General features: G+C 44.9%; 1 protein-coding gene across 2 annotated transcripts in view; it reads right to left on the reverse strand.

The window, feature by feature from the left end:
* The window catches only part of UACA (uveal autoantigen with coiled-coil domains and ankyrin repeats), a 79,232-nt gene extending 62,003 nt beyond the window's left edge, over positions 1–17,229 (reverse strand). For both annotated transcript variants that reach the window (XM_073653490.1, XM_073653489.1), the window contains exon 1: positions 17,023–17,229. In XM_073653490.1, the coding sequence (XP_073509591.1) occupies positions 17,023–17,070 (48 nt within the window). In that variant the 5' untranslated portion in view covers positions 17,071–17,229. The remainder of the gene's footprint in view (positions 1–17,022) is intronic.
* Positions 17,230–24,056: the final 6,827 nt, after the last annotated feature.

The raw sequence follows: 24,056 nt of genomic DNA on the forward strand, positions 1-24,056 counted from the left end.
GAGGTTCAATCAATCAAAAGCAAGCAGCACACAGGGGAGGAAAGTGCACACCCTTCCTCACTGATCTCTGCAGTTGTGTAGAGATACAGCAGAGCTGAATAATGCATCTTTACAAACACTTCCAGATCATATTTCATGGCAGTCAGTGTGGGGGATGGGTGAGAGCCGAGTATACTGAGATAAATTCGCTTTGCTGCATCTCTACACAGAAGTTGCAGAGATCAGTGAGGAGAGAAGGGCGTGTCCTTGTCTCCTCTACATGATGATGTCTGCTTATGGTTGATCAACCTTATGGAGAAGTAGAAGTACACATCCGAAGAGACAGTTCAAATGGGGGTTACCAGAAATTTGTAACAAATTATAACCTAAACTTTAGAAGCCAATATCTCCATAGCAGAGAGGATAGATTAAAATATAACTACATTTTACTCAGCTCTGCAGCCACTAGTCCATGATGTGGCCAGTTTCACATAATTGCTGAAAGATCCTCCTTGAGCAAATCTTAAAAAATTTGACTGGTGACATAAAAAGTTGTTTCAATGTTTTGAAAATGAATATACCTTAATTACAAAGCTGCACCAATGGCCTGAATACAAACCACATCTCGTGGTCCAGGAAGCTCCACTCTCAGTGATCGCTTTCCAGGGGACTTGCCATCTGACTGCTTATGAGTTAAACTAACCCCATTCTCTGCTTCTGCCTCAGATGCGAAGGAGAAGGGGTCTGGCAGAGCTAATGCAGTTAACAGGACAACCAGTCCCCCAGCAAGCACATCACGAACAGCAGATCCTCCAGGACCACGAGTTGACGTCTGAAATTGTGCCATCATTCGAGGGAGTTTCTCAGCACAAAATGAATATTCAAACCAAACACGGACACCAGGCGCACCGTTCCATGTTTGAAAACATTTAGATGGGAAGGTGCACTGACCTATTGTACATCTATTTCCTGTAAAGCCACAGCTATCAATCATGGAATAGTAGAGGAGAGATAGATGAAAGAACAAGTAGTTGAGAAGTGCTCTCTAACGGATTTGCCACAAAGCTCACACTAAAGGCCCCGTCACACATAGCGACGCTACAGCGATCCCGACGATACGACCTGTCAGGGATCGTTGCTGCGTCGCTATGTGGTCGCTGGTGAGCTGTCAAACAGGCAGACTCACCAACGATCAGGGGAGCAGCAACATCGTGGAAAGAATCTTTCCACGATGTCCTGCTCCTGGTTACCAGCCTGCTGCTGAAGCAGGAGCAGGCTGGTAACCATGATAAACAGCGGGTTACTAGGGGCACACGCGCACTTAGTAACCCGCTGTTTATCATGGTTACCACTCTGCTACGGTGAGCGGGAGGTTACCGCTCACTTTAGCAGGCTAATAACCATGATAAACAGCGGGTTACTAAGTGCGCGTGTGCCCCTAGTAACGCGCTGTTTATCATGGTTACCAGCCTGATTGCTGGTCCCGCTGGTCACACACAGCGATGTGTGATGACCAGCGGGAGGGCAAAGACCAAAAAATGGTCCAGGACATTTTGCAGCGATCAGCGACCTCACAGCAGGGGCCTGATCGCTGCAAAGTGTCACACATAGCGACATCGCTGGTGAGGTCGCTGTTGGTGTCACCAAAACCGTGACTCAGCAGCGATCTCGCTAGCGATCTCGCTATGTGAGACGGGGGCTTAAGCATTTGTGCTTTGCTTGAACATTCATTTTGCATTGACAGACTTCCTTTAAATTATAACCGTATGATCAGTTTCAGTAGGTTTCAGCATCTGACTATATGTCAAATGAAAAACCCTACTAATGTGGCCAAATATATTCCATAGCTGTTAGCTGACAGTTTTACCTTTATGGTGTTTTACTACTTTTATTTACTAAAGACGGCAACATGTCTTCTGTAGGAAATATGGTTATGGGAGAAATCAGCCTGATCCTTCTAACCAACCCCCACATAGACAGGGGAACATTAAAGTCTCATGATGTAAAATAGATTGGTGAATTTGGTCACCTTTGATGACTGTGTATGATTAGCTCTATGTATACAAATTTCTTAGTCAAAGTCTCGATCAAATACAACAGTAACTGAAAAAAAATGCCTGTAGGGCAGGGATGGAAAAATCGTTCTTACTTTTGGAGGCAAGAAAAGATCAGGTAAGAATGACAAATGCCTTAAAGTTATGCTTCAGCAGCATAAATGCTCAATAAATGCCCATCTTCTGGACTTTTCCCATGCCTGATATAAGGTCAGGGTGTGGTAAACCAAGAGGAACCAAAAAGCCCTCCACTAAATTCTTTACAAGGAGGTCACTGTGCTTCCCACCCCCCCCATTCAGTAGGACTCCTGTGAGATCAGAGGATCTTATAAAAAATGCAGCATAAGGTGGTTTAACATCTGGATTCAATAAGCTCATCATGATGAGGAATTTAATCATGTATAAAATAAGACTATCCAGAAAAAAGAAAAATAGCACCCACCCCAGATACACACACCCTGAGGCTGGAATTTAAGGAACGCAGAAGGTCCTCGGATGTATGTGGGAGACAGAACCCAGAAAGTGGGCTGAGATTCTGGAATAAACACAGCAAATGCCTCAGTACAGATAAGGGAAGAATACCAGTCCGGACGGACTTATTATATTTAAAGAAAAAAAAATCAAAGTGAGTGGTCACATATAGGATCGGCGAGCCCTCCACGTCGTCAGGCCCCCTGAAAGCAATAGGAAAGGTCTCAGCACGGCAGATCACAGGTTAGCTGAGCCTCTCTACAGCAAACATGAAGTTATATACGGCATCCAGAGAAACGTATTGCCCCATACTGCACCTCCAATGCCACACAGGAGTATACAGAGTTCATATAGGATCTATGAAGGAAAGAAATAATGGTGTGTTTTATCAGATGGCATATTATAAAAGATAATCTACTGTAAGAGACAACACATTGCCACGCAGAGTCGCCCAGTACCTGTGTAGTAAAAGACTGTAGGGAGTCCGGGTGCTGCCTGCAAAGTACTATTATATGAAATTAAGCTGTATGATGCGTTCATAACAGTGTAATATACAGTACAGACCAAAAGTTTGGACACACCTCATTTAAAGATTTTTCTGTATTTTCATGACTATGAAAATTGTACATTCACACTGAAGGCATCAAAACTATGAATTAACACATGTGGAATTATATACTTAACAAAAAAGTGTCAAACAACTGAAAATATGTCTATATTCTAGGTTCTTCAAAGTAGCCACCTTTTGCTTTGATGACTGCTTTGCACACTCTTGGCATTCTCTTGATGAGCTTCAAGAGGTAGTCACCGGAAATGGTTTTCACTTCACAGGTGTGCCCTGTCAGGTTTAATAAGTGGGATTTCTTGCCTTATAAATGGGGTTGGGACCATCAGTTGTGTTGTGCAGAAGTCAGGTGGATACACAGCTGATAGTCCTACTGAATAGACTATTAGAATTTGTATTATGGCAAGAAAAAAGCAGCTAAGTAAAGAAAAACGAGTGGCCATCATTACTTTAAGAAATGAAGGTCAGTCAGTCCGAAAAATTGGGAAAACTTTGAAAGTGTCCCCAAGTGCAGTTGCAAAAACCATCAAGCGCTACAATGAAACTGGCTCACAAGAGGACCGCCCCAGGAAAGGAAGACCAAGAGTCACCTCTGCTTCTGAGGATAAGTTTATCCGAGTCACCAGCCTCAGAAATTGCAGGTTAACAGCAGCTCAGATTAGAGACCAGGTCAATGCCTCACAGAGTTCTAGCAGCAGACACATCTCTACAACAACTGTTAAGAGGAGACTTTGTGCAGCAGGCCTTCATGGTAAAATAGCTGTTAGGAAACCACTGCTAAAGACAGGCAACAAGCAGAAGAGACTTGTTTGGGCTAAAGAACACAAGGAATGGACATTAGACCAGTGGAAATCTGTGCTTTGGTCTGATGAGTCCAAATTTGAGATCTTTGGTTCCAACCACCATGTCTTTGTGGGACGCAGAAAAGGTGAACGGATGGACTCTACATGCCTGGTTCCCACCGTGAAGCATGGAGGAGGAGGTGTGATGGTGTGGGGGTGCTTTGCTGGTGACACTGTTGGGAATTTATTCAAAACTGAAGGCATACTGAACCAGCATGGCTGCCACAGCATCTTGCAGAGGCATGCTATTCCATCCGGTTTGCGTTTAGTTGGACCATCATTTATTTTTCAACATGACAATGACCCCAAACACACCTCCAGGCTGTGTAAAGGCTATTTGACCAAGAAGGAGAGTGATGGGGTGCTACGCCAGATGACCTGGCATCCACACTCACCAGACCTGAACCCAATCTAGATGGTTTGGGGTGAGCTGGACAGCAGAGTGAAGGCAAAAGGGCCAACAAGTGCTAAACATCTCTGGGAACTCCTTCAAGATTGTTGGAAGACCATATCCGGTGACTACCTCTTGAAGCTCCTCAAGAGAATGCCAAGAGTGTGCAAAGCAGTCATCAAAGCAAAAGGTGGCTACTTTGAAGAACCTAGAATAGAAGACATATTTTCAGTTGTTTAACATTTTTTTGTTAAGTATATAATTCCACATGTGTTAATTCATAGTTTTGATGCCTTCAGTGTGAATGTACAATTTTCATAGTCATGAAAATACAGAAAAATCTTTAAATGAGAATGTGTGTCCAAACTTTTGGTCTGTACTGTACATGTAATCAATCAAGTAATCTAAGATGGTTGCACAAGATGGAATTAGATCCAGTTTTTACTCTGTAAATACAGCCGCCTGCATTAATACAATTCCATAAAAAAAAATGAAAAAAAACACAGACATGTGAACAGCCCCAGAGATTAATAGGTACGTGTTCTGTGAAAAAAAGTATAATACACATATGTGAAAAACGGATGTTTGAATGAGGCTTTAGAGTTGTCCACCGATTATTTTCATATATTCTGCTGACTACAGGCCGCTGCCAATAGTTTCCTGTCCCTTGCCCTAATGCTCTGGTCACAAAACATCTTATTTTCTCATAAGGGAATTTTTTTACGTAAATGCAGCAAAACTTCATGATCTGAAAAAACCTGTAACAGTATAATGACTTTACGGGTACGCGAATACCAGAATTGGGCAGATAATACATGCAGCAAATTACAGTACCAGGCCAATAGATGAGAGTTCACAATGTCATCAGCATGCTGTGGACAAGGAAACTGAAGTGCTTTCAAGTCTAAACTCAAGATAAAAACAAAATAAGCAAATACCCTGCAGTAAATAAATAACAATAGTGAATGAAAATAATATAGGGTGCTTGGAAACATAATATTGATTAAAAAAACAACAACGTAAAAGCCGTCCCACCACGTCACGGTGACCCTATTCGGGACGGTCCTAATCTCTAATATTAAAACCTTACCATATATCAAATGAAGTAAAATGTGAATAAATGCTGAAAAGGACAGAGACCAGGCTAACCTAGCCATGGGGAACTACGTGAATGTACATGAATAGGGTCAGTGTGACAAGGTGGGATGGCTTTTAAATTTTTTTTTTATCAAAATTATGTTAACTAAGTACACCATGCACTGTTGCTATTTATTTACTGCAGGGTATTTGCTTATTTTGTTTTTATCTTCGGCTTTGCCTGTTAAAAAAAAATATTGAATGTGTGTAAGTGGCCTAAAACACCGATCTGAAAGAAGGAGGCAGCAGTAGCATAACTGAGAGCACCAGGTGTGGAGATTCTAAATTAAAAGTGAATAGTGCAATTTAAAGAGAACCTGGCACCAAGTAAAAAATGGCCAGTTTTTGGTCTGATTATCCCCGCAGCTCCACTGAGTGCATTTTTCATTCTTTCAAATCCGCCATATGGTTCCAGAGATATGGGCCTTTCCCATGGAGGCGTTGCTCTCAGGGTAATAATGCTGAGCAGCCTAAAGCCACAACCCTTGTAAAGACTATAAAAATAAGCTCTAAATGAAAAAGGCCATCTCTCTGGAGCCTTATGGCGGATTTAAAAAAAAAACAAACAAAAAAAAACTGGACTATTTAGGGGTTATGTAGAATACAAAGAGCAAAAACTGCCCACTTTTGACTTTGTGACAGGCTATCTTTAAGGTCAGGTTAAGGCACTGTCAATACAACATAGAGGTACTTTAAAGGCAACCTGTCACCAGGTTTTTACCATATAAATTGCGGCCAGCACTTGTACACCCTCATATACAGCATTCTAGAATGCTGTTGTCATCAATGTGCTCTGCATAACACAAAAAGACCTTTTATTATAGCCCCATACAGTGATGTCCGATCAGATGTAAGTCTCTGTTATTGAACCGGCGCCTCCTCTCTTATGATCGCCTTCCTCCTTCCCTGCTTCATGTAAATGACGTGTCCTTTACAGGTGCTGGTCCTACTTTATATGGGAAGAACCTGGTGACAGGTTACCTTAAAGGGAATCTGTCACCCCCTGGGCGATATCATACCTCTACTATGGCCATACAGGGTATAGAAAAGTAAATCTATACTTACCTGTATGGCCCATAGCAGAGGTCTGTATCAATCCCTTTTTCCACAGGGGGTCACTGTCACTTTCCGGCGCCCGCACAATAGAACCCTGCGGCGCAGTGCACAGGCAGACGGGGCCAGGATGAAGCAGAGAGTGCTCTATGTGAGCGGCGCTTTGCGCATGTCCGGGAGCACAGTGCACGTCACAGGGCCCTGTGATGTGCAGGGAAGGAGGGGATATGATAATTAAGCAGAGAGGTGGGGATTTAGGGGAATAATAAACACATAGGCGGGGATTGCTTGGCGTCCCCCGGACACCAAGCCTGTGGAAAAAGGGATTGATTAAAGTGCTTTTCTCTGCAATCAGACCTCTGCTATGGGCCATAAAGGTAAGTATACATTTACTTTTCTATACCCTGTATGGCCATAGTAGAGGTCTGATATCGCCCGGGGGTGGGGGGGGGGGTGACAGATTCCCTTTAAGGCTATATTCCCACAATGAGTATTTGGGGAGTTTTTGCAGTTGAAAATTTTTTGCAGCATTTCTGCGCCTATTGGTTAAATTAAATTACTTGCGTCTTTTTTCATTTTTTTTATTGCATTTTTGATGCTGCGGTTTTTGTCTCTTGTTGGCATGTCATGCTTCAAAGAGAACCTGTCATCATAATCAGGCATGTTAAACTAAGGCTATGTGCCCACGATGCAAAAATGCTCAGGCCCTGGCAGAAAAAACGCATGCGGATTGTACATGTGTTTTTCCTGCCAGGGACAAGCGGATGTGAAGCGTTCTTCACTTGCATTTCCGCATGCGGGTTGACAAGCGCTTTCCAAGCGATTTTAGCATCACTTGGAAAGTGCTTATCAACTTGGTCACACTATATAAATCCATGCAAAAGGATGGATTTATATAGTGTGACCTTAAAGAATGGTTAAAAATAAATCTATACTTACCTTCCGATGGCCCCCGGAGTCTTGCTTCGCTCCGTCCTGGCTGCCGGAAGATCGCGGTACACTGAAGGACCTGCCGACGTCAGCATCGCGTGACCCGTCACATGACTATGACGTCAGCGCAGGTCCGTCAGTCCACCGCAGCGGGGGCCGTCAGAAGTTAAATATAACATTTATTTTTTATTTTATTCTTTTTTTCACAGGTTCTATGGTACCCCGGTCTGGAGGAGAGTCTCCTGTCCTCCAGACCCGGGTACCATGCGCACAATGGAACGCATCTACATTTACAGTGATGCGGAATCCATGCGTTCCAATGCAAGTCAATGGCGGCGAAAACGCAGCGCTTCCGCAAAATAATTGGTAGTGTTGCGTTTTTTTCCGCAATGATAATCCGCAGCGGAAATTTCCGCAGCATTCCCACACCACATGTGGATTATCATTAGGGAACATGGCAGGCCTTCTACCATGCGTTTTTAAGCATTTCTGCAGAGTTTTTGCCGCTGCGGAAACGCTTAAAAAACGCATCGTGGGCACACAGCCTAAGTGTATGGGCAGAAAGGCGCCGTTCTACTCATTTAATAGGTCCCTTCCATGTAGAAATCCACAACCTGGTTGTTCTTTAATCATTGGACGTTTGGGTGCAATAAGCTGTTCGGGCTGTGAGAAGGGTCTTCGGCTCTGCCATGGCCCCTCAGCTGCCTCTGGTGTTCGTATCTTCATGCTGTTTAAAATTTTGCGCCGGTGTCGGATTAAGTGAGCAGATTTAGATCTCGGTTGAATGACAAGCCGAGATCTCAACCTGGGCATGCGCCGCTACGGACACCACTCTACTGAAGACCGAAGGGAGGTTAATGTGCGCATGCGCCAACACTATTTTACTGAAGCCCGCAATCAGATCAATCTGTACAAGAGCCGTCAGCACCGGCGTTAAATTTTAAACAGTAAGAAGTTACGAACAACGGAGGCAGCTGAGGAACCATACCAGAGCCGAAGACCCTACACAGTCCCGCCCCGATGCACGAACAGCTTATTACACCCAAACTTCCAATGATGATTAAACAGTCAGGCAGCGGATTTCTACATGGAAGGCACCTATTAAATCAGTAGGACAGCACCTTTAGGCCCATACCTTTAGTTTAACATGCCTGATCCTGATCATAGGTTCTCTTTAAATAATGCGGCTTTGTTTTGGATACTTCCTGGTATTTGGCTTTGACAAAACTTTATTTATACGATCTTGTGCGGAGTAAATGCATTTGATTTTCCACAATTCTATAGGGGAAATCTGCACATAATACTCAGCGTACTTACAAGGGAAATTAACCTGTGGCAAATTTGAAACACACACTGCAGATCAGTAAAAAAAAACAAAACAAAAAAAAGCACAAAGGGCACGAGATGAGATTTCTATAATCCCATCCACTAGGACTGTAAGACGCTGTGTTTCTTGAGCAGCGAAAATACGAGATGTCAATCATTGTCGAAACATAACCTAAAACAGCCTGCATTCTTTGAATATGCTAGAACAGACACGTGACTAACACCACCTGCAAGACGACGTGTGCACTGACTAAGGCCATGTTCACACGCTCAGTATTTTACCTCAGTATTTGTAGCAAAAAACCAGGAGTGGGTGATAAATACAGAAGTGGTGACGTGTTTCTATTATACTTTTCCTCTGACTGTTCCACTCCTGGTTTTGGCTTACAAATACTGAGGTAAAATACTGACCAAATACTGAACGTGTGACCGTGGCCTTACAGTAGGGTCCACTAGGTCTCTCTGAACGGTCCACAGTTTTGTAGGACAAAATAAAAACGTCATGCAGAGCTGTTTTTCCCATCACACAGCAGAGCCTGCTAGGGTGCAATGGTGGAACCAGGAGAAAGCCCAGCCAAACACAAGGTGAAGATGCTGGAAGGTAACAATGCTAACCACACACCCTTCATGCCAATGTATCAATCACCAATGTATCCCAATAGCAAAGTGTGATTGCAGAGGTTCACTTTGTCTTCCTTGACTTACCAATTTTATTTTTATTTGCAATTACCTACTTTGTGCGGCTTCACTTTAAGACTTAAGTTGTTAAGAGTTCAGGTTTGCATCTTGGCAAGCACCAAGATTATAGCCAAGCTTCGTGTACATGAGTCAGCTATTCTGCAATGTTAGAAAAGCTATTGTTTCTGATCTGACCTGAGGTATTATATCACAAGCAGGTAAATTCACCTTGGGTTCTTAAAGGGTTAAGCCAAGCCTATAGATCCATTTTGCTAACCACTGAAAATTGTATAAAACAACATAAAAGGATAAGACATAAGGATTTTATTATTTTATTCTCATTTTTACAGGTGGACACTGCGAGAGCAGACACTATTACTACCCTCATCATTGTCCCTGCTGGTGCTGATTGCAGCGCCGACAGGAACCATCCATGATGAGGGCAGCGTTCAGCACCCGGCACTTGGGAACAGCGCTAACTGTAGCGCTGATTCCCAGGTGCCGTCCGTGTGATCCTGATGAGGCACACGGTTGCCACATGTGTGACACGGACATCTCTGGTACCAGTTTTACACGGACGTGTGAAACCGGCCTAATAATCAACGTTTTCAGCAGCACATCATCCTTTATGAACAGGACATGTGCAACCGAGAACAAGGACGGACTATGCACACAGGATGGTCTTTCATTTGTTCTGTGACCATAAGAAGAGAGATCAGGTGTGAGGGCAGCAGGGCATTGGTAATGCGCGGATTACTCCTTTTGCCATTTTATTTGATTATCATCAGCGGTTTGTAAAAAATGTTATGGGGTGGGATAAGTGATTAAATGGCTCCTTCCTATAGAATAACATATTGCAATCCCCCATATAGAAGAACCATACATATAAAAGCAAATGAATGAGGTGTAAATGAGGATTAGTGGTGAAGGCGAAGTGGTGCAGCAGCAGCAGGCTACAGATGCAAAAGTACAATCACACATACAAATTCTCTGCAATAAAACCTGTGACAAGATCCGTATGTCCTGCATACAGGTTTTACCTTATGTACGACAAAGTGTGAAGTTCATGGTGAATATCCACACTATATGCTGACATTTTGCAAATCTAAAGTCTGCGTCATAGTTCAATGCACACCGCAGATTTTTTTTTCTGTAGCGTGTGGATGACATCTGGCAAAATTTCATCCACTTTGCTTCTACTGTAGTAAGCTCTGGATTCTCTGCCCCAGATCCAATGAAAAAGTCACAGCATTTCAGCAATGTGTGAACAGGCTATAAAAGGTGAAATCTGCATGGATGTTTTGGTGGATTCACTGCCAGCAAATCTGTGCCAGACAGAAGCAGCTTGTGTGAATCCATCTTCAAAAATTGCATACGACTAGTCTTAAAGGGAATCTGTCAGCAGGATTTCACACCCTAAACTATGTGTGAAGGTGGCTCAGTGGTTAGCACTGCAGCCTTGCAGCGCTGGGGTCCTGGGTTCAAATCCCACCTAGGACAACATCTGCAAGGAGTTTGTATCTTCTCCCCATGTTTGTGTGGGTTTCCTCCAGAATTGTAAAGCGCTGCGGAATATGTTGGTGCTATATAAATAAAAACATTATTATTACTATGTATATGTAGCTCTTCAAAAGACAAGTCCAGCAATACCTTTACATGGCCAGTCCATTCCTTTGTTACTGAGAAATCAGCATTTTAATGCATATGAAAAGGAGGCTGTAGATCTGAAGCCCCTATCACTCCAGCTCTACTCTCCACCCAGCGCCGCCTCCTCCTTAGTGACTGACAGACTATGCAGTGTAACTTCAGACAAAAAAGAGATGGAGGCGGCTATGGGCTGGGATTAGAGCTGGAGTGACAGAGGCTTCAGATCTTCAGCCTCATTTGCATATCTATATAAACACTGATTTGTCAGTGAGGGCAGGTGCAGACAAGCATGTTTTCATTCCAAGTGTGATGTGACAAAACAGAGGATCGCTCTTGGTCAGATTTTTTACACAGCATACCAGAGTTTGCTCAGATATTCGGATCGTACTCGGCCATGCAAGTCAATGAATGCGTGGAAACCATCAGACTGCACTCGGATGTCATCGAAGTGCAGTCCGATTTGCACGGACAAACTAAATGGAGAAGATAAGAGATAATTTTTTTTTCTCCATCTTCTCATCTGAGAGAATTGTATCACGCTCTGATCAGAGTTTTGCAAAATCCTCTCTCGGAGAGATTACACGGTCGTCAGCATCTGCCCTAAAGGAGAAACAAACTGGCCATGTAAAAAGGTATTGCTGGACTTGTCTTTGAAAGAGCTACATGGTCATAGAAATATTTTGGGATGTGAAATCCTGCTGATAGATTCGCTTTAAAGGATTAATTCTCATGTTTGAAAGTAATTGCTAAGTGCTTGTGAAAACAAGTAACCATGTAATTATTATAAAAAATCCACTTTGTTCTCAAGAACTAAGAAAATTTTAGTTTTACTGTTTACAGCTGGTTGCTTAAGGCTAAACATGCACAGTGGTTACAAGCTCTTTCCTATGGAACTAGTAAGCGCTGCTCTAAGGCAATCCACAGCCAGCTTCGAAGCAACTGCACACCTCATTACACAGAAGCAAAGCATAGATTGGGTCAGCAGCGTGACAATGCCACAGTCTAAAACTGTCAATCAAGCAGGAAGCACGGGGAGCGGTGCACTCCTGCCAAAAGGATAGACAACTCCTTTCAAATTTTAAAGGAGTATTCCGCTATTAGGAAAAGAGTCTGCTTTTTTTTTTTTCTTCCACAAGTTGTGCCTGGTATTGCAGCTCATTCTCAATGAAGTCACTGCACACAGCCAATCCATAAGAGAGGTGGAGCGTCTGAGAAAAAATCCTTTTATCTCTGCTCCTACATCTGGATGTTCATAGGAAAGGACAGCTGTACTTCCTGTACAACAGAGGAAATAAAAAAATACTACACATGATGCCAGGACTACAACATTGATCACCTCACTGCTCCGCAACTTTAGAGTAAACTTTGTTTTCATTTCTGTCCATTTTAAAGGTCTCTGGTTATTTGCATTAAAGGGGTTGTCTGGCAGTACATTTTTATATTTTCTTAGGAATGAGGAGTCATAAAAACAAAATGCATATTCATCTCCAGTCCCTCCATGGATCCTGTGCAGGAGTGTGCAGCTGAAGAGAAGACTGGGCCATCCAGATGTTGCAGGACTACTGAAACCAGTGATTGACCGCAGCGGTCAAGCGACTGGAATAGCAAGCAATCAGAGAAACATTTCACAGTACTCCAGTCACCTAGAGGCTGCAGCCAATCACAAGCTTGTAAGGTCTAGTGACATCCGGATGACACAGTCATGGTTTCTGGAGCAGACATCACCTACGCTATATCCCTGGGGATGACAGAAGGGGACCCAGTTTGTTATTTTAGGATGAAAAATTTTTTTAAAACGCCAGACAATCCCTTTAATATTTGATAGGTTGAACTGGATGGACTTGTGTCTTCAGGGTTGCTACATTACTTTTAGATTGATCACATACCCATTGGATAGGTCATCGATAGCAGATCAGTGGGGGTCTGACAGCCAGCACCTCCACCAATCAGCTGATCTTGGTGTTGCTGCAGGCATCATGGTAGCAATTGCTGCGCTGAACAGCACAGCTCCGTCAACTGTGTAGAAGCTGCTGGCAGGTACTGCAGATCCAGTCCTATTCATTTGAATAGGGGCTAATCTGCAGTACCTGGAAGCGGCCATTACACAGTTGATGGCGCTGCTCTGCTCATCTCTACAAGATCAGTTTGCTACTGTATCCAATCTAGGCAATATTCCATGAGCTAAACACATCAGAAACACAAATCTCTCAGGGTTTGCTGCAGTTTATCAGCATATGATGTATCATTCTGGAATCCTGGCTGTTTATTAAGCATACGACTTGTGTCTGGTCTGGGTACTAACTTGTCATAATTATCTCTGCAAAGATTATCATCTACTGGACGGTGAAAATGTATTCCATAGCAGCAGAGATCTTGAAATTTGTAAAGAAATGAGGCAAAGTATATCATTTCAGAAAGCATCTTTTTAGATCACAACCCACTCTGATGGAATATGGGGGGGAATAGATACCACAAAAACAGTGTCCTCCCACCAACAGCTGGAAGGTAATGTAACTAACCCAAAACAGAAATAAAAGCCCTTTTCATGCAAAAATTTGTGCAAATTATCAAAACCACATATACAAATCCAAAAATTGGAAGCATTACTTAAGATCAGATGGTGAGAAAACAGAAAGCAGAGCCTTTCTCAGGCCCGGATAGAGGAGATAAAAATGTAATGTCCCAGAGATGGGTCCTCCGGGCTTCACCACCCGCCATAAAGCGTTTGCATATCCTAGGAATGTGCAGTCACTTTATAGAATGAGAGTACGCCATTAACCATTCTTTACATAAAACTGGAATCCCCTTTAATGAATGGGGCAATATTTTCTTATTTTGTATAAGCAGAAATCTCAGAACTTTTTGTTCCAAATGGTCAGAAGATTAAAAAAAAAAAAAAAAAAAAGCATTAATAATTCAATCCCCAAATAAACCAGTTATGTCTACGGTAACAAAGTAATACCAAAGGAATAACAAGATAATAGAATAATGACTCAACTGGACGCAGTTTAACATCTATGGACAGCAGAGATGACCACTTATCTATAAAGATCCACAGTGATCCATTCTGATGGATCCTTCTCACCCGCTCGCCCCAAGGTCTGCACATTTATGGGAGGCTCCGCCATCGTCCTATGTCTGCAGATACTATTCTGCGCCATGAATGGAAATCTGTTCAATGTATTGATATTTGTCGGCATGACTGTGTAGAAAACAATTAGGGCAGGCGTTGTCACTGTGACCTGACGCACCTAAAGCTCACAAACAATAACCAGACACCTACATGTCAATGTGATCATGAATGGCCGACAGTAAAAGCCATGCGATGCATGTACCATGTCACACTGCCCAGGCTAGTAAAACCACATTACAAGCAGGACGGTCAAAGCAAAAAGGAAACCGACGGCCCAACTCCACCCACAGCATCAGAACCCCAGGCCACAGGCGATGTCCTGACTCATGAGCAGATCTGCCTATAATCACTACAAATAGGAGGAGCACTTAACCACTGCATGCCCACACCCTACACAAGACAGAAATGGAACAAGTTAAAAAATGGAAAATTATTTGATTCACCCCCTAAGGCAGGGTTCCCCAACTCCAGTCCTCAAGGCCCACCAACAGGTCATGTTTTTTGGATTTCCTTAGTATTGCACAGGTGATGGAATTATTGCCTGAGCAATACTAAGGAAATCCTGAAAACATGGCCTGTTGGTGGGCCTTGAGGACTGGAGTTGGGGAACCCTGCCCTAAGGGGTTAAAACCCTGCAATAGCAAACTACAAATCCCATCAATCCATGCCACACAGGTTGAGATACATTATGCCTGAGCCCCCATGTATCCCACCCAGCCCACACTCCCTGTGATGGTTACCTCATGATCCCCCCCATGTGTCCCACCCAGTCCACACTTACTGTGATTGTCACCTCCTGACCCCCCCCCCCCCCCCCCATTCAGCACTCACTGTGATGGCCATCTCCTGAGCCCCCCCCATTGTGTCCCACCCAGCCGACACTCACTGTGATGGTCACCTCCTGAACCCCCCCCCCCCATTGTGTCCCACCCAGCCTGCACTCACTGTGATGGCCACCTCCTGAGCCCCCATGTATCCCACCTATTCTGCACTCACTGGGACCGTCACCTCCTGATCCCCCTATTGTGTCTCACCCAGCCCGCACTCACTATGATGGTCACCTCCTGAGCCCCTCATTCTGCACTCACTGTGATGGCCACCTCCCGAGCTCCCCCATTGTGTCCCACCCAGCCTGCACTCACTGTGATGGCCACCTCCTGAGCCCCCCCCCCCCCCCCCCCCCATTGTGTCCCACCCAGCCTGCAATCACTGTGATGGTCACCTCCTGAGCCCCCCCCCACTTTGTCCCACCCAGCCTGCACTCACTGTGTTGGTCACCTCCTGATCCCCCCCATGTGTCCCACTCTGCCTGCACTCACTGTGATGGTCGCCTCCTGATCCTCCCCATGTGTCCCACTCTGCCTGCACTCACTGTGATGGTCACCTCCTGATCCTCCCCATGTGTCCCACTCTGCCTGCACTCACTGTGATGGTCACCTCCTGATCCTCCCCATGTGTCCCACTCTGCCTGCACTCACTGTGATGGTCGCCTCCTGATCCTCCCCATGTGTCCCACTCTGCCTGCACTCACTGTGTTGGGTCACCTCCTGATCCTCCCCATGTGTCCCACTCTGCTTGCACTCACTGTGTTGGGTCACCTCCTGAGGACCTCATGTGTCCCACCCTGCCCGAACTCACTGTGTTGGTCACCTCCTGAGGACCCCATGTGTCCCACCCTGACTGCACTCACTGCGATGGTCACCTCCTGAAGACCCCATGTGTCCCACCCTGACTGCACTCACTGCGATGGTCACCTCCTGAGGACCCCATGTGTCCCACCTTGACTGCACTCACTGCGATGGTCACCTCCTGAGGACCCCATGTGTCCCACCTTGACTGCACTCACTGCGATGGTCACCTCCTGAGGACCCCATGTGTCCCACCTTGACTGCACTCACTGCGATGGTCACCTCCTGAGGACCCCATGTGTCCCACCCTGACTGCACTCACTGCGATGGTCACCCCCTGATACCCTCCATGTCTTCCACCCTGCCTGCACTCACTGCGATGGTCACCTCCTGAGGACCCCATGTGTCCCACCCTGACTGCACTCACTGTGATGGTCACCTCCTGAGGACCCCATGTGTCCCACCCTGACTGCACTCACTGCGATGGTCACCTCCTGAGGACCCCATGTGTCCCACCCTGACTGCACTCACTGCGATGGTCCCCTCCTGAGGACCCCATGCGTCCCACCCTGACTGCACTCACTGCGATGGTCACCCCCTGATCCCCTCCATGTCTCCCACCCTGCCTGCACTCACTGCGATGGTCACCTCCTGAGGACCCCATGTGTCCCACCCTGACTGCACTCACTGCGATGGTCACCTCCTGAGGACCCCATGTGTCCCACCCTGACTGCACTCACTGCGATGGTCACCTCCTGAGGACCCCATGTGTCCCACCCTGACTGCACTCACTGCGATGGTCACCTCCTGAGGACCCCATGTGTCCCACCCTGACTGCACTCACTGCGATGGTCACCTCCTGAGGACCCCATGTGTCCCACCCTGACTGCACTCACTGCGATGGTCACCTCCTGAGGACCCCATGTGTCCCACCCTGACTGCACTCACTGCGATGGTCCCCTCCTGAGGACCCCATGTGTCCCACCCTGACTGCACTCACTGCGATGGTCTCCCACCCTGACTGCACTCACTGCGATGGTCACCTCCTGAGGACCCCATGTGTCCCACCCTGACTGCACTCACTGCGATGGTCACCCCCTGATCCCCTCCATGTGTCCCACCCTGCCTGCACTCACTGTGATGGTCACCTCCTGAGGACCCCATGTGTCCCACCCTGCCTGCACTCACTGTGATGGTCACTTCGTGCTTCTTCAGCCGGGATTTTAAACTCTTCATCTCGCAGTTCTGGGCGGGTCCAGGTACATAAATCGCAGTGTCCCCCGGTCCTCAGATCATTGTAGTCCGGCGCCTTTCGAAGTCTCTCCCGGTCTCGCTCCCTTCACTTTCCCTGTATTCTCCCCTTGGCACTTCAGCGTTCCTCTAACGACGACCAATCAGATTCCAGCCTTGGTTGAGACGGATTTCCTAGCGACCAATCAACATCTTGGAAAAGTTTGAGGGCGGGACTTCCTCTGAGAAGTTTTTCCTAGATTTTGGACACACCTTTCGGCGGGAGAGTGACGTCACGCAGGTGGAGGACACACGAGCCGCGCACATGGTGTGTATAGGGCTTTACTGGGCAGTCTCAGCCTTGAGGAATGTGCGGACTGTCCTGGCAGCAGTGACTGCGCCTATTAACATGGAGTCATTTACTTTACCTGCAGTAAATCTTAATCCATGTATGTTTTATATCAGCAGACCGCCCACCATGTGTCACTTGTGTCATACAACACGGAGCGCTGCGCACCGGTGTCGTGAAGCAATGTGGCGCTGCATACATGTATACGTGTACAGTAGTGGTGCAGAATTGGTGATAAATCGTATGAATTCTCTGACCGAAGCACATACAGTTTTCCCCAGCGGGGCGCACAGAGAAACCCCGAATCCACCCCCAAAAATTTCAGTAATGTCTCCCAACAAGTGGCGTGACTTAAAGCTCATGGGCCGCAATGCAAAAGATCCAACGGAGCCCCCAATTATTTCAAGTCTTTAATAGCATTGGTCTTTTTACATAAGAAAAAGGGACTTTTGGGGCCCCCTGGGCTCCAGGGCCCGGGTGCGTTTGCAACCCCAGCACCTTTTGTTGTTATACCCCTGCTCCCAACTATAAGGAGAGGGCAATGTATGTAACACATGCCCAGTAATGATCCCATACGGACACTCCTTAGTGTTCTCACCCCTTTCTTGGTCATTATACAGTATCATTTTTCCAAAAATGCCCGAATTCTGATAACCCCGTACGCTGGCGGACACAGGCAGAAGGGGGCCCCTGTGCAATAACAGTATATGAGCCCTTTGCAGCCCAATAGCTCATCATAATGCAAAATCCCATCTGCTTTGGAGGTAGACATGGCCCCTTTACCTCTTGAGCCCCTGTGCGGTTGCACCAATGATATGTCCACCCCTATCCCCATAGTAAATGCACCAATGATATGTCCACCCCATGTACAATATGATGACTCCACCGTGCCTCCAGCAAAGTATGACAGTATTATACCCCCACAGCATGATGTCACCATAGCATGATACCCCTACGGACCTCCACACCATATTATGACCCCCAATCAGTATGATGCTCCAAAAGCCCCACAACCCACTCTCAGTATGATAGCCCGCACGCAATATGATCTCCATTTTGATGGATCCCCCACTAGTACTAACATATACAAAATAATTAACCCTTGATTCCCCATTGCGCTGCTCGGATCTGTGCAGTGCGAGGACTGAGGCGCCACACAGCAGGCTCAATGTGGTGATGTCATTGTGCCTGCAGTGTGCGGCGTCTCAGACTCCCTGTCGCAGCCTGAATGGTGGATCACCAATGGCTGATCCACCATTCTTTTCAACAGTTGCAGATATCACTGAAATTGTGATGATGAACAAAGATGGGTGTGGGGGACCTGATGTTGAGTGGCACTGGGCCCCTTGCCCGTGTAACGTTAACAACTGGACAATATTTTTCTTTTTTCCCCTCTGCCTTTCAGCAGCTACAAGGGTACGTGCACACGAGGCTATGGAGTTCGGGTCAGATTTGCGGCTGGTCTATACATCACTCAGTATGCTATCAGTATGCTATCAGTTTTGCATACAGATAGCACACGGACCAATGCAAGTCGATATGTCAGTGCACCTGGATGTCCTTTACACATGAACCGATGGCATGTAAAATATCGCAGTATCCACTACTTACATCGCTTTCGTGGATCAGACTTGACCATTATACTCGATGGGTGCGTTACAACAAACTGACGCTATACAGACATCATCCGTATGGCATCTGGCTTATACGGATCCATTGCAATTCATAACATAAGGAACTATATTTAGCCTTTTAATATTTTTTAGATTGCTGACAGGGCTGTGGAGTCGGTAAGCCAAACCTGCGACTCCTACTCCAACTCTTCAATTTCCCTTACACCGACTCCCACATATATTGCTTATATTTAAGTGAAAAATTTATTGTAGTACAATGTGAACAGCAGACATTTAATAATTTTTATGATAGAACATAATATATATTTATTGGAATACAACTTTAGAACACAAAACTGTAATGAATTGTAAATATGTAATACATATATATGTAATCAATATTACATAATGTATGTATATACAGCACAGACCAAAAGTTTGGACACACCTCATTTAAAGATTTTTCTGTATTTTCATGACTATGAAGATTGTACATTCACACTGAAGGCATCAAAACTATGAATTAACACATGTGGAATTATATACTTAACAAAAAAGTGTGAAACAACTGAAAATATGTCTTATATTCTAGGTTCTTCAAAGTAGCCACCTTTTGCTTTGATGGCTGCTTTGCACACTCTTGGCATTCTCTTGATGAGCTTCAAGAGGTAGTCACCGGAAATGTTTTTCACTTCACAGGTGTGCCCTGTCAGGTTTAATAAGTGGGATTTCTTGCCTTATAAATGGGGTTGGGACCATCAGTTGTGTTGTGCAGAAGTCTGGTGGATACACAGCTGATAGTCCTACTGAATAGACTGTTAGAATTTGTATTATGGCAAGAAAAAAGCAGCTAAGTAAAGAAAAACGAGTGGCCATCATTACTTTAAGAAATGAAGGTCAGTCTGTTCGAAAAATTGGGAAAACTTTGAAAGTGTCCCCAAGTGCAGTTGCAAAAAACATCAAGCGCTACAAAGAAACTGGCTCACATGAAGACCGCCCCAGGAAAGGAAGACCAAGAGTCACCTCTGCTTCTGAGGATAAGTTTATCCGAGTCACCAGCCTCAGAAATCGCAGGTTAACAGCAGCTCAGATTAGAGACCAGGTCAATGCCACACAGAGTTCTACCAGCAGACACATCTCTTCAACAACTGTTAAGAGGAGACTTTGTACAGCAGGCCTTCATGGTAAAATAGCTGCTAGGAAACCACTGCTAAAGACAGGCAACAAGCAGAAGAGACTTGTTTGGGCTAAAGAACACAAGGAATGGACATTAGACCAGTGGAAATCTGTGCTTTGGTCTGATGAGTCCAAATTTGAGATATTTGGTTCCAACCACCGTGTCTTTGTGCGACGCAGAAAAGGTGAACGGATGGACTCTACATGCCTGGCATCTTGCAGCGGCATGCTATTCCATCCGGTTTGCGCTTAGTTGGACCATCATTTATTTTTCAACAGGACAATGACCCCAAACACACCTCCAGGCTTTGTAAGGGCTATTTGACCAAGAAGGAGAGTGATGGGGTGCTACGCCAGATGACCTGGCCTCCACAGTCACCAGACCTGAACCCAATCAAGATGGTTTGGGGTGAACTGGAACGCAGAGTCAAGGCAAAAGGGCCAACAAGTGCTAAGCATCTCTGGGAACTCCTTGAAGATTGTTGGAAGACCATTTCCGGTGACTACCTCTTGAAGCTCATCAAGAGAATGCCAAGAGTGTGCAAAGCAGTCAAAGCAAAAGGTGGCAACTTTGAAGAACCTAGAATATAAGACATATTTTCAGTTGTTTCACACTTTTCTGTTAAGTACAGTCATGGCCAAAAGTATTGAGAATGAGACAAATAGTAATTTTTCCAAAGTTTACTGCTTCATTTTTTGTAATGGCAATTTGCATATACTCCTGAATGTCAAAGAGTGATCAGCTTAACAGCAATTACTGTACTTGCAAAGTCAATATTTGCCCAGAAAATGAACTTTAACCCCTAAAACACATTTCAACATCATTGCAGTCCTGCCTTAAAAGGAGCAGCTAACATCATTTTAGTGATTGATCCATTAACACAGGTGTGGGTGTTGATGAGGACAGGGCTGGCGATCAATCAGTCATGATTAAGTAAGAATGACATCACTGGACACTTTAAAAGGAGGCTGGTTCTTGGTATCATTGTTTCTCTTCAGTTAACCATGGTTATCTCTAAAGAAACACGTGCAGCCATCATTGCACTGCACAAAAATGGCCTAACGGAAGAGTATCGCAGCTACAAAGATTGCACCTCAGTCAACAATCTATCACATCATCAAGAACTTCAAGGAGAGAGCTTCCATTGTTGTCAAAAAGGCTCCAGGGCGCCAAAGAAAGACCAGCAAGCGCCAGGACCGTATCTTAAAACTGTTTCAGCTGCGGGATCGGACTACCAGCAGTGCCGAGCTTGCTCAGGAATGGCAGCAGGCTGGTGTGAGTGCTTCTGCACGCACTGTGAGGCGGAGACTCTTTGAGTCAAGGGCTGGTTTCAAGGAGGGCAGCAAAGAAGCCACTTCTCTCCAGAAAAAACATCAGGGTACGACTGATATTCTGCAAAAGGTACAGGGAGTGGACTGCTGAGGACTGGGGCAAAGTCATTTTCTCTGATGAATCCCCTTTTCGATTGTTTGGGACATCTGGAAAACAGCTTATTCGGAGAAGAAGAGGTGAGCGCTACAACTAGTCTTGTCTCATGCCAACTGTAAAGCATCCTGAAACCATTCATGTGTGGGGTTGCTTCTCAGCCAAGGGAATCGGCTCACTCACAGTCTTGCCTAAAAACACAGCCATGAATAAAGAATGGTACCAGAATGTCCTCCAAGAGCAACTTCTCCCAACCGTCCAAGAGCAGATTGGTGCCCAAAAATGCCTTTTCCAGCATGATGGAGCACCTTGCCATAAAGCAAAGGTGATAACAAAATGGCTCATGGAACAAAACAGAGATTTTGGGTCCATGGCCTGGAAACTCCCCAGATCTTAATCCCATTGAGAACTTGTGGTCAATCATCAAGAGACGGGTGGGCAAACAAAAACCATCAAATTCTGGCAAAATGCAAGCATTGATTATGCAAGAATGGACTGCTATCAGTCAGGATTTGGTCCAAAAGTTGATTGAGAGCATGCCAGGGAGAATTACAGAGGTCTTGAAGAAGAAGGGGCAACACTGCAAATATTGACTTGCTGCATTAACTCATTCTAACTGTCAATATAACCTATTGGTACTCATAATATTATTGCAATTATATTTCTGTATGTGATATAAACATCAGACAAACACTAATAAAAACCAGAGGCCAGCAGATCATGTGAAAAAATAATTTTGGTGTCATTCTCAAAACTTTTGGCCATGACTGTATATAATTCCACATGTGTTAATTCATAGTCATGAAAATACAGAAAAATCTTTAAATGAGAAGGTGTGTCCAAACTTTTGGTCTGTAAGTGTTATATATATATATATATATATATATATATATATATATATATATATATATATACACACATACACACACTATGTAATAAACTATGTAAGCGGCAAAAAACAGTTTTCAACAAAAACATACTAATTAACATTTGTGCAGTCTATGAATTTGTTCTAAGAAATAGAATTGCCTCCATCAGATCCTCCTTCACAGATGACCTCAAATCTGACCTAATAATTTTAAGGCTAGAGAACAACCTCTCTACACTAACTTGGGTTGGAGGCAAAGCCGTAACCACATGGGCAACATCTCTAACAATTTCCGGGTATAAAGGAATTGCCTCATGCACAGTCAGTTTTGATGAACGGTTGAATTTTTCTATTTCTTTGAGAGCAAATGAAACATTTTGCTGAAATATGGTCAATCTCCTTGCTATAGGAGACGGAGTGAAATCTTTTTCCTTGCGGCACCGCTTTGCCTGCTCCATGTCATCCAAATACTTGTCAAAGTCAAACTCCTCATCTGATGAGGATGAAGATATGGCAGCAGTAGCATTGTCAGGACCCAAGTCCTCTTGCGCCTGGTAGTCCTACTGTAGGCCACTCATCCTAACTGCTACCTCAGGCAGAGCTTCATTCTTTTTGGTACGGATAAGAGATGGATAGATAAAGTCATAGATAGATAGATGGAGGGATGGATAGAAAGATAATGAGATAGATGGAGGAATAGATAGATTAATAGAGGGATGGAGAGATAGATACAGGGATGGATGGATAAATATATGGATAGATAGATGATAGATAGCCATATGGATGGATAGCTGGAGGGATAGATGAAAGGATGGATAGATAGAGGGATAAATGAAAGGATAGATGAACGAATAGATGGATAGATAGAGGGATGGATAGATAGATAGATGAATACATGGAGGGATAGATAGAGTGTGATAGATGACAGCTACAGACAGCAAATAGTACATTGCACATATCACACATATAGTTCACACATTGTACAGAGAGCACATAATAATCACCTACAATATTAGCATTAGTTACCTTCCTGTGACAGATGAGCAGTAGTGCTTTAACTTTCTCACTTTCTCCAGCTCGGGGCCCAAGAATCAGATCCTGTGCAGGGCAGGCACCCCTCCCCCTCCTCTCTCTGGTGAAGACGGCAGAAGACAGGACAGAGGAGGGGAGATTGCCCCCTGCAGTCTAGAGCCGATGCAGGATGGGAGCACTGCAGCATACAAGTGAGTTTTGATAGGTGCGTGCCCCTGCTTCTAGGGGGGGGGGGCAGCTACCCCCCTGCCCCTCGCTGGCTACGGCCATGATTCACACACAGCGTTTTTGCGGATTCGTTTTTTGCCGTAAAATGTAGTGATTCTGGGCATCCCAGCAAAGTCAATGGGTTTCAAGTTATGACATTCAGACACATCGTTTTGTGATGATCCGTTTTTGGGCTCAAAAACGGATCCTCACAAAGAATGAGCATGTCAGTTTGTGCGGCGTTTTTCTAATCTGCTTTTGCTATTGAAAACATTATCTATGAGCTCAAAAACCTTTCAGGTGATGCGGTTTTTTAAAAAG

The sequence above is a fragment of the Phyllobates terribilis genome, unplaced genomic scaffold (assembly GCF_046119375.1).
Source record: "Phyllobates terribilis strain yellow unplaced genomic scaffold, ASM4611937v1 Scaffold_11__3_contigs__length_659146591, whole genome shotgun sequence".
In the NCBI taxonomy this organism is placed as follows: domain Eukaryota; kingdom Metazoa; phylum Chordata; class Amphibia; order Anura; family Dendrobatidae; genus Phyllobates; species Phyllobates terribilis.